This window comes from Uloborus diversus, chromosome 7, assembly GCF_026930045.1.
Source record: "Uloborus diversus isolate 005 chromosome 7, Udiv.v.3.1, whole genome shotgun sequence".
In the NCBI taxonomy this organism is placed as follows: domain Eukaryota; kingdom Metazoa; phylum Arthropoda; class Arachnida; order Araneae; family Uloboridae; genus Uloborus; species Uloborus diversus.
In genome coordinates this window covers 136,704,645-136,725,000 of record NC_072737.1, presented here as the reverse complement: position 1 = coordinate 136,725,000, position 20,356 = coordinate 136,704,645, and the positions used below count along the sequence as shown (strand labels likewise).

The window sequence follows — 20,356 nt, the reverse complement described above, 5'->3', positions numbered from 1 at the left end:
ATAAGCACCCCCCCCCCCCTCCCTTCAAAAAACATCATTAAAGATCGTCTTAAATTTCGTTTTTATGGCTTTAATTTCAAAAAATTTCGGGAAGGGAGTTTCTGAAAAGTCCTTCTTTGACCATAAAAAAAAAAAAGTCGTCTAAAATTGCATTTTTGGAACTTTGATTTCAAAAACCTGAATGTCCCCAACGTTACTAAAAATGGCCTACAATCATGTTTATAACACTTTGAAAATTTTGCCTCCCCCCAACATCACACTAAGACTGCGTTTTTAGACTATTTGGAAAAATTCCGGGGAAAGCTTCCGAACTCCCCGTTTCCTAACATAATTGAAGAACCTGAAATTGTGTTTTTGGCGTTTCAAGTTTAAAAATTTGCTGGTGGAAGATCACAGGACCTCTTACTTACTTCCAAATACTACCAAAGTTCGTCTAAAAGTGCATTTTGAAAATTTTATTTTCGTGAAAATTAAATGGCATAGCCCCCAAACAGAGTGCTTGGGAAAATAGGGAGTATTTCTGAGTAAATAGTATGCTTACGATAAAGATCATGTTAATTAAATATAGAAATGGTTCCCTCTCCTAAACAAGAAGCTAAATCCTTTCTCTCGCTGTATTTACATATTATTAGGAATTAGGAGTCAATAGAATAGAAAATGTGGGATCTCAAAAAAGATTTTTGTTCTATACGAATGAAAATTACTTGATAATCATTTGATTAGAACATTCATTTTATTCTGTGACTGAAGACACGATACGATAATTTTTCGGCACAGAAGTGCGTAACACAGAACTTAAAAAGAAAAAGTTTGTCTTGATTTTTTTTTTCTTTTTAAATTGTGAACCCTTACTTGCACTTATAATTGCTTTCCTAAATGTAAGCTGTTCATTTTCATTTTTGTTTTAACTTTATGTATTTTCCTGCAAATCTGTTTCTTGCCCTTTTTTTATTTTTTATTATTGATTCATTAAATGCAAGATGCATAAAAACGAGGCAGAGCGACAAAAACTTTAAAATCTGGCAGAGCGAGGCGTGGAGATTTTTTTTCACCTAAGTATTTCGAGGGTTTTTTTTTTTTTTTTTTTTTTTTTTTTTTTTTTTTTTTTTCAGGCAGATATACATGTAGGTAATATTTTCCTGCCTCCTGAGAAAAAGGACAACCCTTAATATTTATTATGACAACTAACGAGGATCAGACACTCACAAGACTTATTAGGAAATTTTAATAAAAACTCAATGTGTTGAAGTGGAAGCACTATATACACTATATGACCTAAAGCATTGGGACACTTTCAAAAATTCACATTTTTAGGGATTTCTCGAGAAATAATAGACCAATTGCTCTATAATTTGTTTCGCATAAAATGTATACTCTAGTTGTCATTTTCCAATAAAAATTAAGTCTGCTATTCATTTAGGGGACCGACAACAAATTGAGGAAAAAAGTTTTTTGATCATTTTTCATTGCAAATTGCTGGGAATAAGCTATAATTTTCAGAAATGAGTTAAAAATCTATCAAAAACTTATCTTTATATTTTTGTGAAAATATCTCTTATACCCATGGAAATATAAGCATTTCTTCCGAAAATGCAAAAAAATTTTTGACGGTTTTCGCCTCATATTACGCAGAGTATTTCGTCAGACGTTACTAAACTTTTAGAATATTTGACAGCATTTTAGAGAAACATAATAATAAAATTTGAAGTTAAAATATTGAAAATTTGATGAAATATGAACAATTAATGCTATTAATTTTTCACTGCGCATGCACGAAAGATAGCAATTTATAACGTTCATAATTCAAAGCTCAGATACATTCTACAATCCATGAAAAAAATTCCACCGCAATTTCTTTAAATTTTAAAAAGTTATCAGCGATCTAATGAGCCGAATTTCTATAATTCTAGGATAGGTGACGAATGGTAAGGGATTGTTAGCAAACTGGCAACACTTTCCTGCCATCGTTACAGAGTGATTCATGATAAGAACGGATTATTTGTTGCTGGTCCCCTAAATGAATAGCAGACTTAATTGTTATTGGATTTGACGTCTGGAGTATACTTTTCATGAGAAAAAAAATTACAGAGCAGAGAGCAATTGGTCTTTTATTTCTCGAGAAATCCGTAAAATTGTGAATTTTTGAAAGTGTCCCAACACTTTTGGTCATATAGTGTATGTAATACCTCATGTATTTTGCCAAATTTAGTAACTGGGAATCTGAAACTCTAAAAGTGCTAGGTTTAGCTTTATTTCAAAATTTCAGAGTAAGATAGTTTACAAACATTGAGAGTGGGTGAAGGGGTGATTTTTGCCTTTGAGCTTGGAGCAGGGTGAGCACCCCTGCATACAAACAAAGATCACAGAAAAATCTTTAATTTTTCAAATTCAGGAAATCCTTATCCGTAGCCGTCCGCGACTTTGCCGTTGTTATGCTCAATTTGAAAGAACTTTCACCATAACAACCCCTTGAGAAATGCTATCGTAGCCTTCTCATCTACATATAAAATTAGATAAATAAATATTTTTTCAAAAAGAAAAGGATTCAAAGATAAAGATTAGAGGAATTTTCTGGTCACCAGTGGTGAGAAAAGGCAATTATAGTAGCCACATTTTTATCTATTCGCCACTGCATTTGTAAAACAGGTAACTAACCAACAAAGTAGTATTTAGTTTAGCACTAAAATTATCAGTTCAAATAAAGGTTAATGTAACTAATTAGTGGCACTAATGTTTATTGTACAATCAAGTATTAACTATGCAAAGAGGATCTAGTTTCATTTTTAAGAAGAATGTTTTCTGGCAACTCGGATGGGGTTGGGGAGAGTGGCAAACAGGCAGAGGAAGCGAAAAAATTTCGCCAACCGATAACTAGTTAGTCCCCAGTTTTATTCGGCACTCGATTTTTCAAATATATTAAGTAGGATCACCCATTTTTAAAGAATATTTTTTGGTTAGAATTTGGAGTTCATTTCGTTAAAATTCAGTGTGGTCATGCAGGCTATCTTTTTTTTTCCTTCCTTTTTTGAAATCATCAATTTTCAATAACGAACATTTTTCTAAAAATAAAAACGAATTTATGAATTTATTTATTGCAAATATTCATTCATTCGTTAATTTTTCCTAGATGAGATCTGAAACCGTATTAATGGGGGAAAAAATCTTTGTTTCAAAATTAATTTTAGCGCGAATACAAATAAATAATATCACAAGTAGGATTGCAAAATGCGCGGCAATGTAAAATTTCGCGCCTTTTACATTGAGTTATTTTTCTTTTACTTATGTAGTCAAGACTCAAGAGGGAAAGAACTAGAATTTCCTTGGAAGGGTCTGTAAAAAGCTGCGGTTTCATTTCGCCGACAGCTATACCTCCCTTGACTTGCACAGCAGGGGGAGCGTCCGGTCTGTCCCCCTGCAAAATGTGACAGGTCACATGATCCACACTTTCATCGGTCACCGTTCGTTCTATTGGCTGTTGAAGTGTCAATCATTTCACTGATGTACACTGCTTTCGTTTAAAGAAAAGGCCCATTTTCAAGCGAGATCGTTTTTCTTCCCCACTGAAGAGCAGCCTTAAAGCTGTTTTTACGTGCAGGAGAGGGATCACACCAAAAAAAAAAAAAAAAAAACATTTTTTCTGAAATTTCATAAGTACCACATGTACTGACATTTAAGTTGAGCACTTCACTGAAGCAAAAAAAAAAAAAAGTTTCAAAGATGTGAGGGTCAACTTATTCTGACTTGATTTTCTATTATCTCACCATTAAAGTTTGGTTACAGTAAAAGTCGGACTGAACAAAAGGTGACAAAAACTGCATATTAAGTATAGGTGATTCAACCTGTTTACAATTTAAAAAAATAATAATGTTTAGAGAGAATTTAAAAACAGGTTTTTTATATATTGATCTTGAATAAAAGCAGCAAAAATTTACAAAAATTGCTCTTAAAAAACGAAGCTTTTTTAAACACAAAAATGAAAACTGTACATTTACAGCTCTAACCATGTTTGTTGCATCATTTTCTTTCTTTTAAACCTTTTATTCACAAAAAAAAAAACTGGACAAAACGTTCTTGACTTTGAAGTGGGAATGATCGACTTACACAGGTAAATGAAGGAAAGCAATAAAACGAACAGTTGGCAACACATTGAAACTAAATTATAAGGCAGAAATAAAAAATAGTACTGAGTGGAAAAAAGAAATAAAAAAAGGAACTCACAAAAACAAAAATCTTTATTGTGTTCATTTATTTTTTATTAAATAAAGTACCATTGATATTTATCATTTTGAAAAAAGCAGTTTTAGTAATCTCAATCCATTTTCTCATCAGTGAAATACAATTTTAAAAAGCAAGATATTTTCAAAAAGAATCTTCCTAACTGATAATTTAAAGGAAAACTCAATCTCAATGAATACATATTTACTACTTACTTTGCAAGCCAAAGTTCTAATACAATCTGCATCAGTGAGAGGGGTTTTAATGCTCAGCAAATTGATTAAAATCTATAACAATTTAAAGACAACATCAAAACAATTGTAAGAGTTGGCAGAGTTCACAAATATGTAAAATAAAATTTCAATTCAAAATCAATAAATAAAAATAAAAAAAAAATTGGTGAAAAATTATGAATGGTTGGTTATTTAGAAGAACCATTCATAATTAGGAAAAAAGAAATTTCAAGAACTAAAACAATACATTTAAATTAATATATATTCACATTTATACAAATGTAACTAATCAATCCACATTTAAAAAATGCATAAATAATTAGCTAAAACTATTCTCAGTACAAAATGTAGGTAATATGCAAAACATGATGAGGTTTGATTTCCAATTTGTGTCATTTCTGAAATTTTCTTACCATGAATATGTTTCTTGCATTTCATTTTCCCAATTTTTAAAACGCTCTACAATTTTACACATACGAAAAATGAAGAAAGGAATTTTTATGTGTTTTAGCTGTCTTTCTCTAAAATAGACAGTTTTTAAACAATTGATAGCAAAGTAGTTGTTTTTGGCCATATGTTGGCTAAAATAGTCGCCTTTGCTTCAAAACAATAGCAACAGTTGCGTTTTTAATCGCCAGTGGCAGCCCCTGAATTAAGCATTTTACAGTATCAACAGCGAGAATCAAGGTTGGCCATTAAAATAAAAGTCTGACACAGTTGTTACTATTTTGTTTGATAATTTAATGGATAATGTTTGTGGAGCCCTTTTATAGAAATCATGTTGCTTTGGGAAAGTATGAAGTAAAATAGTTTGTAGTTAGGGGATAAAAGAAATGAAAGGAGAACAAAACCATAGATATGCAAAAATCATAAATTAATGTAATAAAATTATTTCATACGTTAATTCCATTCTTTGTCCGTACACCTTTGTACATTTTATTCAAATGATCTTCCATAGTACGGATACTTTTCTTTCTTTGACCAATGACCAAAGAATTACGAGTAGAGTCTGAAACCTAGAATAACAACAACAAAAAAAAAGGTTAAAATTTTGATGCTAATTTTGTGGGAATCAATTACACATAACATAGTCTGTAGCAACAAAACTGAAAAAGAATTTATTGTGCCTTTTAATACAAGCAGAATTTTAAATATTTAAAAAAAATGAAAACACTTTTCATAGTACAGGTACAGAAAATATGTTTCTATGCGATTTATCCTGGTTTTATGAGTTTTTATATTTATCACTTAATAATATATTAACAGTGCCTTATTGTACTTTAAATGTTGCAAATCAAATTAGAATTTTACTTGCTATATGACATAAAAAAATAATACATCAAGTATCTTAGCCATGTACTTACTTTGGGTAATTTTGAACAAACACAGTTAATTATAATCATTAAAGCCGATTTTTGAATATCAGGAATCAACATTAATTCTCCTTCTGCAGCTGTCAACAATATACTCATCCCTGTGACATGAAGGTATTCAGGACTTGAAATTTTTTCACAAAATGCTAGTTGTGTACGGTCAGTTAAAGAGCACAGTTTCAAAACATCCAATGCACATTTAACGGTATCAAGTCTGAAAATGTACGAATAATGATGTTATGATAAAATGTTTTGTCTCTGTTGCAATATTCTGTATTCAAACGAAATAAACATACAGCACCCACAAGACATTTTTAGAGAAATCATAAAACATTCAAAAGAAAAAAATCATATTTTGTTTTTAAATTATTAATATTGCTAACATTTATATACAGTCGAGCTCAATCAATGGAATAGTTATTTTGCCACGAAAATTTATTTTAATAAATGAGAAATTCCATAATCCAGGATCAAAATGACAAACAAGAACGGTTTGGTGTTTTGAAAACTTAATGAATTAAGCATAATAAATGGTATTCTGACAAGAGTGCTTGATTGTATATACATCTTTTATTAAATGCCAAATCTAATACTTTTGTATCATAAAATAAATTACAAAATCACTATGTTTTTCAGTTAAATATGGATGAATCAGGGATTTTTTACATCATATTTGATTTTCCAATAAATAATCTGGGAAAGGTACGGTTTGGTTAGTCAGAATTTTGTGCAGGGTAAGTTTCGGTTGATCCATTTTTTGTAAAGGGTTCGTCGATGGACCTAAATTGAGGTACCCTGTGAACTGACTTAAGCTCTCAAAAATATGGGTACGAGCTCTATTAAATATGCTGCTAACATTGAATCATTAAATACAGAAGATACTATTCAGGAAGATATTTCAAAAAGACATGCTGTTGGTATTGCATTGCAAAATGACTGAACTTTTTACTGAAGAAAATAGGGAATGTGGGGCAAAGTGAAAAAGTTATGCTGACTAGTCTTTTTCAAAATTAAAAGAATTGTCAATTTGTTTTGAAAATTACAATGCGTTAAATAAATAAATGCTGCACCAAATATTAGTAGGTCTCAATTAATAGTTAAAATGCTAATAATAAGAACTTACACTGACAGGAATAGATCGCATGTTTTACTACATAGGTAGTTAAAATATTAGCAGATTAGTGAAGCTAAAAACAGAGTAAATATTTCACCTTTAGACCATGCCCCACTATTTCACTTTGCCCCCTATATTTTTCTACTATAGTTTTAAATGAAGAACTTAGGCATTGCTCAAATTTTGTCACTGCGTCTTGTTAACTTATAGTACTATTTTTAAAGCACTACCAACAAAAACAATCAGTTTCATGCATGGGGTAGAACAGAGCATTAATGTAAAACATCTTAAAAGAAAAAAAAATTTTGCTCATTGTTTGGCCTTCTGAGTTCCGAAGTACCTAATGATAAATAATCAATAAGATTAAAATTATCATTATTAGTTCTCTTGCTCCAGCAAAGTTAAAACAAACTTATGATACAAATCACACCAGTCCTGATTATAAGAGAATAAATTTTTATCATAAAAATTGAAAGAATTATATGTGATGCAGGAATATACTATCTTTAAAAAATATGTAAAACCTATATACCAAAATCATCAGCTCCACTTCAAAGATGTCTAGTTTAAACCAATTGATTTTTTGGCTATAGATTTTATTAAAGCTAAGTTTATTTTTTATTATTTTTTTACTTATTTTCTGAAAGCCATTTTTTATTATTTTCCCCCCTAATTGCTAATTCAATTTACGTAGAAGATACAGGCAAAGCTGGTAAATAATCAAACAATAAATTTGTAACAACAAAATCTCGGAATCAAAAAAGAAAATCTCCTCATTTTAAGTAAAATAAAACAAAACAGATTTAGTTCAAAATATAGTTTTTAAATTAAATTGATATTATTATGCTTCAGTTTTGAAAAATACTTGCCTTCCAGAATAACTTAAGTCAAAATACGTAAAGATCAGCTCCAGCAGAAATGATACACCATCAAGATGTAAAAACTCATCCACAGGTTTCCATTTATCTATAGGAATCACACCTTCCTCATGTAGTCGATTCAAGTGGTGTTCAATTGTTTCTGGAGTCAGGCTAACAGCCTAAAAATCATATCACTGACAGTTAGTTCAAAGTAATGCATTTCGATTGATTGTATAATGATATTACGATGATATTATGCAATCAATACATTTTTTAAAAGTATGCTGCAGTGAAATTTGCATTATGAAGTAACTTAAGAAAAGTGAAAAAAAAAAAAAACTTGTTTACAATCCAGCCAGGCAGACTATAATGTTCATAATAAACAAAAGTTTTATTTCCCAAATATAGTAAAACCTGTCTACAACAACATGACCAAATTGGGCCTGTTGGGACCTAAAAAAAAATATTGTAATAGAAAGGTTATCATTATAGACAGTTTGATTATTCATGCTGATATTTTGCTGGAGCCCAAAGAAGGAAAATAGTTATAGACAGGTTATCGTTATAGACAGTATTGTTATACACACGTTTCACTGTATATGCGTAGAGGACGTGTGTGTGTGTGTGAGTGTCAGAGTGTTAAAATTGATATCTTACTCTGAATGTCTGAATTGATTATTAGTACTCAATTATTTGAAGAAAAAAAAAACTAATTGGAAGATTATCACAAGGAAATTTTCATGTTTGATTTTTTAAAATAGAACTTTTAGGATTTGACAACATTCGAATTTTTATTGAACAAAGTCAAAAGGGCATTGCTTAAAAGTATGAATTATGTATGATGGGGACGATCGTCCCCTCCCCCTTGAGGGACTATGCATTGACAATTTTTCCAACTTGAAATCGTAAAATGCAAGTGTGGACTGTTTTTGATGATGTTAAGAAATAGATTGGAGTTTGAATCCACCTCCCAGAAACTTTTTGGAGTTGAAGTTTCAAAAAGGCATTTATAGACGCTCTTTGGCAATGTGAGGAGGATAGGAAGCTTGAAAGCCTTTCCCCAAGCATTTTGCAAAAATCCAAGTTATAAAGACAAGGTTGTAGAAATCAAGGGAATTAAGGAAAAGAATGGGTTCAGAAAGATGACTATCCTCTGGTAATTTTTCGAAACTGATATTTCAAAAAGCGCAATTTTAGACCACCTTCGCTGATGTTAGAGGGGGGTTCTTTCAAAACATTCTCCTGAAATCATTACGAAACAGAAGTTCTAAAATGAAATTTTAGAATACCTCTTTCAACAGAAAAAGAAAGGAATAATTTTGAAGACCTCCTTTGCTAAATCTCAATACTATAGTTGTTTTGCATAAAAATACCATGCCCCCCTCCCCCCGGCAAGCATTTATAAACCAGATACGTAGTAAGAGGTCAGTTAAAATATCAATTGCACCCTCCTTGAAAACTTTCTGGATCCGTCCTTGCTTCTGTTTAACAAATATGTACTGGAGAAGCCATTCATATTGCTTCCAAATCGCACCATTTTGCAACATAGAATGCAAAGTGAAAACTGTCAGCAATGATATTGAATTACACTGCATGACAAAAAAAAACCCCTTCAAAATACCTTCTGACTAATCTTAATATATAAAAATCTTCTGTGTGGACGTTTGTCACCATAAGGCTTTTAAACGGCTGGACCAATTTTGATAAAAAAAATTTTGTGTGTAATTAAGTAGTGGCAAGCATGGTTTTGAAGCGCGATGGATCAAATCAGAAATGTTTTTGTTAATCAATTTAAACATTGGATGGTTATATCTCCCAAATGATTAATAATTATTTTAACCTATTGTTGAGCGAGAACTGAAATAAATATTTAACCCGTTGCCAAAGGATAATAAGCCAGCCAGCTCTGCTTTTTGTAATGTAATTTCCTACTGTGATATGTCAATTGAGAATACATAAAACGTAGAAAGAGAGAGTGCAGCCTTCATTTCTCTTGAAAGCAACGATTTTAGATCCCGTTATATAATTTAAAGTAAAGTACTGGAAGGTTCACGCAAAACATGTGTTCTGTCGTCGTATTTGAACCATGTGACCGGATCGGTGCTTTAGGTTTTCCTAACCAAATGATCAGAAAGTACCGTACCTAGCAACATTTGTTTCTCTGCTGAAATCAATCTGAGTTTTGGCATCAATGGCACGAATAATTTAAGGATTATCAAACAAATCAGTACATTATTAAAGGAAAAGACAGTGGAATTAAAAGACGAAACAAATTTTATTTTCGTCCAGATAAACTACAACAGGGTAGTTCTGTACACAAAGATCAGTGCAGTGGAAGGTTTTTCTTTCTTTGGCGGAAGAACAAATTAGGCAATATATGGAGATCATTCAAGTACACAAGGAAAGATAGTAAGTGAGACAAATGCTCAACAATAAAGCGGGATTTAAAAGTTTTGGTTCAAAAGATCAGACCGCTAATCGATCGAAGTACGCTTCGCTCACTGATCGGCTGGATTACACAAACGTGGTGGCTTGGCGACTTTGACTTTGGGTACAAACAATACAGTTGCATGATCATTTGTTTACATTTTAAAGCTACTGTTAATGTAATTTATTGCATTTTTTGTTTGTTTGGCAAAATATTTCAAATTGCAAAGAAATGTTTTTCGTTTATAAAGAGTGTTTGGTCATTATTATTTGAAGAATGTCTTTATTTTACATAGGGAAGATGGATTCGCTTATTCAGAGAACTGTTTTTCCCTTTATAATTTTTTTTAACGATATTCTTTCGATTGCTTTGTTCTTTTTCATATTGCAGACGTTGCAGCGGGATTTTCCGTTTGTTCTAGGTGGGTAGATAGTTTTTTACACTTAATATCTGAGGGTGCTTTTTATCCTTTGAGTATGGCTGAAGGAACAAACCATCAAGTATGGGAGAAAAAATAGTTAATAAAACAACTGCTCAGTGGGCATTAGATAAATCAAGTTGTAATAAATATATGCATTCTGACACCAAGCAGCTCTTAAAAGATTTTTTTTTACTATTTTTTTTTCAACAAAACGGTTCAAATGCTTGATAATTTATTGAAATTTTTTAACTTTTCAATTTACGAAGTTTGAACATAACAACGTCTGTTGGGTCCTCTAGTTTCTTGCTGAATCTTTTGTAAAATGACCTTCTGAATCAAAATAGGACCACCGTTTTCCCCTATTGTCCCACTTTTTGGAAAATGCTCCAACTTTTTTATAGTTTTTGACAGTTTTATAGATATTATTTTTATTTGGAGGTGAAGGGAGCAGAATATTAAAAATTAGCATTCTTTTGAGGGGCTAGAAAGATAGAAAGTTCAAAAGCAAGAGCATTTAAAGCAAGTTGGAAGACTCGAACAGGGGTATTTTACTTGAAATATTTTAAAAAATCATCATAAGCAATCTTTTTTTCCTCTCATTTTACGACGTAAAACCAGAGCATTGGACTCACTGCTATGACCCTCATGTCTAAAAAAAATTTCAGGTTATGAAAAAAATGCTAAGAAATATTGGAAGCATTCATGTTGTATGGTAAGAGTCACATCGCAAATCTTCAGTAAAGAACCTTCCTATATTATTCAATTTACAATTACAAATATAATTAAGATTTAAAATGATCTTAGGTATGCTTATAATGTAGCATTAATGCATACATTTATATTTCTGGGGATGCACTGCCCCATTGTTTATCAATTCTTAATATAGTGAAAAACAATGGGGGTGGTGCATCCCCAGGATTAGAAAAATACACTACTGCTAGATTATAAACAAACTTAAGTTCATTTTTAATCCTAATTACATCTTTGAAAGAAAGTTTAATAATAGAAGAAGGTTCTTTATTGAAAATCTGTGATGCAACTCTGAAAATGCAACATGCAATGCTTCCAATATTTTTAAATATATATATATTTTTTTTTCACAACAGGATAATTTTTCTGGGCTTATAGGAGTGAGCGGTGTACTCTGGTTTTAAGAATAAAAACAATTAAAAAGAGTTTAAAATAAACCCCTATTAAAAAATTTGTATTTGATGATCTTTTAAGTATTTTAGGGGAGAATGCCTCCAACTTACTCCAAATGTTCCTGCTTTCAAACTTTGCACCTCTTTAGCCCTTCAAAAGAATATTAAAAGTTAATATAATGCTCCCTTCCCCTCCAAATAAAAGTAATGGCTATAAAACTAACGAAAACTGAAAAAATATTGGGGGCCACCATTTCTAAAAAGTGACATGATGGAGGAAAACAGGACATATTTGGATCCTGGGGGTCATTTAACATAACAAAGAGTGGTCATAGAGGAAAAAGGAGGAAATCCAAATATTCATTGTAAAGGCATGTAGAAAGCATTTTCACATATTGTAGGAATGCAAAGCCATAGTAAAAGAAAAAAGGCCTGAAGTTTCCAGTACACATACCTTGTGTTAATGTTAAAACAGCTTTTTTTAAGCATACTAAGCAAAATCATTCGACAAAAAATGGTAGTTTATTCACATGTGATACTATAAAAACATATCACTTCATTAGGACTCGACCGATGCATCGGCCTGGCCGATGCATCGGCGTCGATGGTTCAACAATTTAGGCATCGGCATCGGCGGCCGATGCTAACTTGCAGGAAACATCGGCCCATCGGCCTTAAAAAACATCGAAAAGCCGATGGAATTGGCCGATGCTTTCGAAAAAAAAAGGACCTTTGTTGTTTTACTTTCTAATACAAAGTAAAGGGAGTTATTGTTTTCATATAAAATTGTTTACTTAAATTTCAGTATGAATTTCTATTTTAGTCACCCCAAAACAGTTTTTAATACTGCATTCAGCTACTAAACAAGTTAATAATTGCGTTGTTTCTTGCGGCTGAATGTACGTATGTATCTCTCATAAGCCATAACTCAAAAATGGTAAGCTGTAGAAGGTTAAAATTTCGCATGTAGAGTGCGCGTACGTTCCAGTTGCGCATTTCCCTTTTTGTTTTCGATCGGGTTTTCTAAAAAGCCTATTTACTCTTTTTTTTTTTTTTTGCTATTAATTACTTATTTCAATGCGAAACTAATACATATAGCGTCTCAGACTGGCGATCATTTGGTGATATATTGCTGAATTAGAGACTAACTTGGAAACAAATATGAGATGGCGAAACCGGTTTTGTGTCATTTTATTAGATTCCCGTTGAACTGAGGGTAATTTTTAATTTTTCGATATTTGTAATATGAATCACAGTAATGCAGTCTTTTCTGTATCGCTTCGGCGGAACTATAAGTTTGGGGTCCGTCGAAATACATTTTGGGGCCCTATTTCTCTATTATTGAAGTTGTAAAACATTTATCAGAAGCATTTTTGTAACTCCTACGGTGTCCCTGTGGTTATGAGGCCTTTCGCGCGATTGCAACATTTGCTATATTTTATATCCGCCACTGCACGTCAAAACAAACTCGGATGCAAGTTTTGAAAGGGTTTTTCTGCTCAATGTTTATGAATATTTTTTTTAATTTCCGAGAACACTTGCGTGCCCCTCCTCCCACTCCCTCAAATTCTGAAATTAAACTCTAGTTGTACTTCTGAGTAGTTTAAAACTAATACCATTCATAAAATTAGAGATTTTTTTTCAAACTTTATCTATTGTTTAGGAAGACATTACAGCATTAATGAAAGATATTGATTAAAGACGTTTTGAATAGTGACATAATTCGGAAATCAAAGGGACTTGAATTTTTTCTTCGGAAGTGCTGAAGTAGATTCAGAAACTCTTCCAAGGTGTTGGTGGTAACAGTTCTGTACTAAAACGAGTTAAAGTGTGCATCACATGACTTCTTTTTACCCCAACTTAATATTATTTCCCCATTATTGGCAATTTTAATGTGAGTCAATAGTTAACTCTGTAAATATCACCAACAGTGGCCAAATTGAAACCAGATTTAAAAAAATAATAAATATATTTTTTAAATCGCCAAATTTGTTGCCAAGTTCGTAACAAAACTTGGCGACCAAAAGACTGGCAAATTATCGTCAAGTGTCCGCCAAATTATAACACCACTTGAGTTTGCATCGAAATTAACAATGATCCCCTCCCCCCAAAAAGGGGCAAAAGCCCCCTCTAAAAACACCCAATTGCAACCAAAAGGGGAGGTGTACAACTAGACTCCACCCGGAGCCTACGTACCACATTTCAACTTTCTAGGACATCCCGTTCTTGAGTTATGCGATATACATACGCATATACATACATACATACGGACGTCACGAGAAAATTGGTTGTAAATAACTCGGGGATTGTCAAAATGGATATTTCGGGTTCTATACGTTCTTAGACACTTATCCGCGTGTGGTCAGGTTCAAAAAAAAAACATTCATTTAGCGGTGAGCAAAATGGAAATTAAAGCTAATTTTTTAGTGAAATTTTTTCGCGAATACAATACTTCCTTTTTTTTGTAAAAGGAAGTAAAAATGAGGCCGAAGTGTGAGTTACTCCAAAATCAGTGGGTGCCCCCCCCCCCAAACAACTTGTCCTCGGTTTTATACAACTTGTCCTCAAACTTTTAGATCATACTACGTACGTACGAGTTTTCCATTTACTGTTTCATAACGTTTTTGAGTGACGCAATTTTACGCGCATGACGACATCACAAGAGAATTTGCGATAACTAGCTGAGGAGGCTTTCAAAATGTATATTTCATTCATCTATATGTTCTTAGGTACATATGCATGTGCAGATGTGGCGAACAAACTTGTGAAGTATAGATCGGGTAATCGTAAAATAGAAATTTAGGTCGAAATCTGATTTTTTTTTTTTTTTGTGATTACAATTCTTTATTTGTAGAAAGGAAGTAAAGTGAAATGAATCAATGATCCTTTAAATCCCGGAAAATCTTATCAATTTATTTCTGTTTGATTTTTTTTTTTTTTTTTTTTTTTGCCATCGGCCAACGGCATCTGCCATCGGCCATCGGCAATCGGCCATTTGGAGGAAAACAATCGGCCATCGGCCATCTTTGAACAATCGGCCAACAATCGGCATCGGCCCATCGGCCAAAAAATGCCATCGGTCGAGCCCTACACTTCATAGCATAGAAAATCAACGTTGGACTGAAATTTCATCAAATCTCGAGTTGCATCTGCATGATTTTCACAAAATTTCCAGCATAGAAAGCCATGTTTGAAATTCAACACAAAGAAGGAATAATGTATGCAATCGAGCTATCTATAAAGTTAATTAATGTAGACAAAAAAACTATTTGTTATACATTAACCACAAAATATACAATCCGTTTGTAGCAAAACTGAGTGAAATTTCAATCATCAAGAAACTCGAGAAATCTGAGAAAGAAGTTACAAAAAAATTTGTTCCTGAATTTTTTCACAATCATGCAATACAAAATTACCACATACTTGCAAGTAATTGTTATTTTAGGTTTATAAACTGTTTCACGATTGAAAATAATTTAAAATGGCAAAACATATTTCATCATTTATGATTATAAGTTTGGTTTAAGGGAATACAAAAAGGTCAGCTTACTGAATTAGACTTATAGGATTTATTGTCACTTGAAACACTCATATTCATTTTCCCCGATTGCAATAAACGAATTTGTTCAACTTTTTCAATTAAATGAGCTTCAAAATATCTCTTTAATGTAGCACAGACATGCCTCGTCGTTTGCCTGTCAGCCCAAATTTGGTCATCACTAAGAGGCCTTGGCAAATTCTGTCCAGAAGCTGCATGGACAAAGACATCTAGAGTACTAACCTAAAAGGGGGAAAAAATTGCTAATTTATAATATAAAGCCTTCAAGAAAAACTGCTAATATGCAACAGAACAATTATGCACTTATATAAACTTAAAAAAATAAAATAACATTTACAAAATTACAGCATTGCAGTCCAAGTATGACTTTCTTTGTGAAATTTGGAATGTTATATGAGAGCTAACTAAATTCTAGTGGCCCAACATTACAGTGCTCATTCAGACAGATCACACTTTTGCTTCGCCCTCCAAAATAAAAAAATTAAAAAAAAAAAATAAAAAAGCTTTCACAAAACCATTCCCTTACAATTGTCAATATTACTCCATATGTGATGAATGCATTGGAAACATACCTATACCACTTGCAAAAGTTACTATTATACTACTTATTTGTTAACTACTTTGTTGTACTTATACTACTTAGTTGTCAATTAATTTTTTGTAATGAAGAAACTTTGAAAATACTAGAAAGATACATTTAAAAAAAAATTAATTTATATCATGGAGCATATAAAATGGCAGCAGAAATTTCATGTCTGTTAAAATAAATAATTTCAATTAGATTTAATATTACAGAAATTTATTTTTTTGTGCTTAGAGAACAATTAGAAATAAAAGGGCATATGACTTAGAAATACTAAGATATAAATTAAACGTTAACTCCTGCAAAAAAAAAAAAATGCTTAGTACCACTTATATTCTTAGAAAAATACATTTACATTTCTGTTTTAACATTTCAATTAAATGATTCCACACAGATAAAGATAATGTTTTAAGAAATCTAATGATTATTATAACTAAGATTAATATTCCAATCTTAAGTGAGTACCATTTTTATTAGCTAGCAAAGCAACAAAACGGAAGGTTAATAACATTTATTTTAAGGCTTGTGATTTGCTACATGCCATTTAAATAGTTAAGATAAACAATTTCAGAAGATTTAACTTTTGAAAACTGAGCTTACACTAAGAAACATGGAACATTGTTTTAAATATGGTACTTTGCAGTGTTTTGTAATCAGTTGAAGAAAATTACATACAAAATATAATTTAAAATTTTATTAAATCTATCCCAATTTTTAAAACAAATTAGATTTCTCAGGGTCAAAAATGACTGAAATACCAAATACAACAGCAATATCATGAAAAATACAGGATTTAGATCCAATCAGTATGATTAGTAAGCTTTCACATGCGAGATTCTTATGACACATTTTCAACTTCAATACTAGTACATTAAGGCGGAGTGAAAAGAAAAAAAAATCTGATAAACCCTAAGTAATAGTGTGGAAAAGTTGCACTCAGTAGAGATATTTTGTCATGCAAATGGATTCTATCCACTCATGCCTTGAAGTTGACAATCATTGCATAAAATTTGGGAGAAGTAACAATAATTTCATTAAAAATAAAAATTTGATATAAGACCTACACTTTAAGAAAAAGTATTAGAAGTTGTAATTTGTAAAATTGCTTTCATACTAATTAATCCTTACATAGAAATGCAAAAAATAAGTGATAAAAGCATTTTTTACATGCTATAAAAAAGTTGATTCTCTTCTTAGTGTGGCACAAAATTTTTAATTTACCCAAGATAGAAAACAAAAGGTACGTATAAAATTTTTTAAATGAAGTAACAGGGGTCATAGCGCATTTTGACAGTCAAAAAGTAGGAAAAGTAGGATATTTTTCCAAAAAAGTAGGAAAAGTAGGACCAGTATTTTAATGCAAAAATAGGAAATTCTCAAAACAATTAAAAAGTAATTGAACAATATTTTTCATGAAAAACTTTCATATTTTTAACTTCCCAGTACTCATCTAACATGCAAAATATATAAATAAATGAGCAAAGTAAAATCATGTTTAAATGGAGTACTATATGATCTTTTTTTTAGGTCAACTCAACTTCTTAAATGAGTTATTAGAAATTACATTTCTTTGGAGATTTTTTTCCCCCCAAATTCTAATGAAATATCATTTATAAGTATGGAATTAAAAGACATGTACAATACTTATGTAGAAGCAATATTCGATTCTAGACTCCAAAAAGTTCAAATTATAAGTAAAACTTGAAACGTTTTAGAGCTGTTGGTACATAAAGCTTTGTTATTTTAATTGTATTATTTTTAAAAGCTACATCCTTAGTTATGTGTCTTATCCTAGAGCTCAGTTCCATTTCCTTTAAAATGATTCTTTTAAATGAACTTTTATTAATTTTAAATTGTAAATTTCCTTTTTTAAATACTAATATGCATATTTAGCTAAATAATTTTAAAATGCTAGCCAAAAGCATGCATTAAAAAAAAAAATTTCAGAAAAAAACAAAAAATTTATAAGAAATATCATTGCAGGTTGACAGGCAGTATTTTGAACATAATACTAACTAATATGGAAAGTTAAACCACTAAGCAAGAATAAATAAGACAGGGGTGCTCCCCTCAAAAGCAGCATAAAAGTGACATTCAACAAAAAAAAATATAGGAAATTATAGGAATTTTTCGATAAAAATATAAGAATTCTTTAAAAAATATAGGCATTTTTACAAGCATATGGAAACTTTCCGAACAAAATAGTTCAGGAAGTGCAGTAAAAAGTCCGAAACTTAGGATCCTTGGGACTTTGGTATATTCAAATCATGTTTTTTTTTTTTTTTTTTTTTTTTTTTTTTTTTTTTTTTTCAACATTTGGAACTTTGCATTTTTAATTATATTACTTTTTCAATTTCTACAATGTAAAAAGAAACTGCCAAGACATACGGGTGCGAGCCATAGATCGAGACGACTTCTAATGTTTCTCAAAAATATCAAGTATAAAGTGATGGAAAAAAAACGGAAACAAGTACAGTAAGCTTTTTTTAAACTGATGTTTTTTCATGCCTAATAAGTTATCCCCTTTCCCCCACATGACTCAGAAGCATCAATGAAAGACAAGTGCGAATTCAGGAAGCTGCTTGACATAAGCTGCTTAAACATATTATCTCTCTTCTGAATTGTGATTGATACTGTGATTCTGCACAATGGTTATTTTGGGAATCTAAAAACATAACAGCGGTGATTGTAGATGATCGAAATGTCATTAGGAAATTTTTTCTGCCGGAGCATGATGGCAATTTCAAAAGGATATCGAAGTTGAGAGATTATCATGAGCTCATTGATAGGCAGAAGTGGGAAAACTCGGATTCTTCACTTACAAAGGGAGTTATAGTTAAAACTTTAAAAGAAATTGCTTGATGGGTTGCCTACTGAATTGTGCGATTTCCGAAGCCACACACGTAATACTAAAGCAGTGAGACAATAGGTAAAATTCAACAAAGAAGCGTCAGCCACAGTTTGTTGTCTAACCAAGAGGATGGATTCATCAGAGTCAGATTAGAATCCAGAAATCTTACTTCACATTAAAACTAAGGCCAAACATTGTCAGTAATCAAGATAAATTATGTAAAAAAGTAGTCAGAAAAAAAAATTGACTTGCCATCCAAACTATGTTTTATTGCATGCAATGTGATTATAGTTTGAAGGCTCAAACACCATTAAAATTTATTTAGCAACTTCTTTTGTTTTGATGTGTAACTTATGTAAGCTGTTCCAAGCTATATATTTATTTTCGAACTTTTTTACTTAACCTACATTCTCTATCATATACAAATTTTACATTTTGTGCCAAGTTATGTGCTAAGTGGAAACGTGATTTTGATATGTAAGAAATGCTTTTAGAACTTTTTTTTTTTGGCATCTATGAAAGGATTAATCAATATGAAAGAAAATAAATACTAACTTCTAATACTTTTTCTGAAAGTACGGAGACTTAAAATATTAGTCCAATTTTGACGCTATATTAGTCAATTTCAAAGCGTGTGTCGAACTTTAAAATATAGTTTATTATCAAAATAAACCTGTTGGGTAGATCACGGCACGTTTACACTATCCAGTTATAATCCCCTTTTTCAAAACAAGTTATAACTGGAGAGCCAACAGTCGTAACAGATTGATGCTGTCCCTTAGTAAATACCCTCACAAGTTTTTGAGCATCAGTCCAGCTTCGGTCTAGTATGCAGAAAGAATAATCTGTTTTCTACCACGTCGAGTAAATTTTGTGTTGAACATTGTAAAGCTTAATGCGAATGAATAACACTTAGTTACAAAAAAACAAATATATAAAAATTAGCAGAATTTTATCCTTTTTTTTTTTTTTTTTTTTTTTGAGAATTGTATTTGTATGAACTGAAGTGTTATTAAAATTTTTGCACCTTAAAAATAAAATCCAAACTTAGTGACAGGGCAAGTTTACGCCTTGACATTGGAGCACCTTTACGCACATTCTTACTGTGTCTCACTTAAATCTGACACTTTTTTTGCTCCAAACTGTCTCAAACCTTTTTATTACTTTTCGGCTATTTAGTTTTGAAATTTACAATTTAACTTTTAATTAGGTTACACATTCATACTCTTATAGATTACAATTATATAGTGCTGTCTTCATGCCCCTTCAGCTTCAACTTTATAAACTATTTAGTCTGTTATAAGTTTTGCTTTATTTCAGTGATTGTAACACAATATGTTTCAAACACTAACAGAACCACATTAGGTGTCAAAATAAATATGTGTAAATGTGCCCTGTGTCCGGGGCAAGTTTTTCAAGGCATGAGTGGACCTGCAAGACATTTTTTGCTGTCAAAATCTTTTTGCATGACCAAACTATCTATACGAAAGGCAACTTTTCTGCACTATTACTTGGCATTTATCATCTTTCAATTTATTGCACTCCACCTCGATTGCATATGTACTTGTAGACCCCCT

General features: G+C 31.5%; 1 protein-coding gene across 1 annotated transcript in view; it reads right to left on the bottom strand.

Moving 5' to 3' along the window:
- LOC129225917 (DDB1- and CUL4-associated factor 1-like) overlaps positions 1 to 20,356 on the bottom strand; it is a 139,323-nt gene that overhangs the window by 82,538 nt on the left and 36,429 nt on the right. Inside the window, 5 exon segments of the mRNA XM_054860450.1 lie at positions 4,431 to 4,502; positions 5,348 to 5,464; positions 5,813 to 6,035; positions 7,805 to 7,974; positions 15,337 to 15,567. Coding sequence (XP_054716425.1) covers positions 4,431 to 4,502; positions 5,348 to 5,464; positions 5,813 to 6,035; positions 7,805 to 7,974; positions 15,337 to 15,567 — 813 coding nt within the window.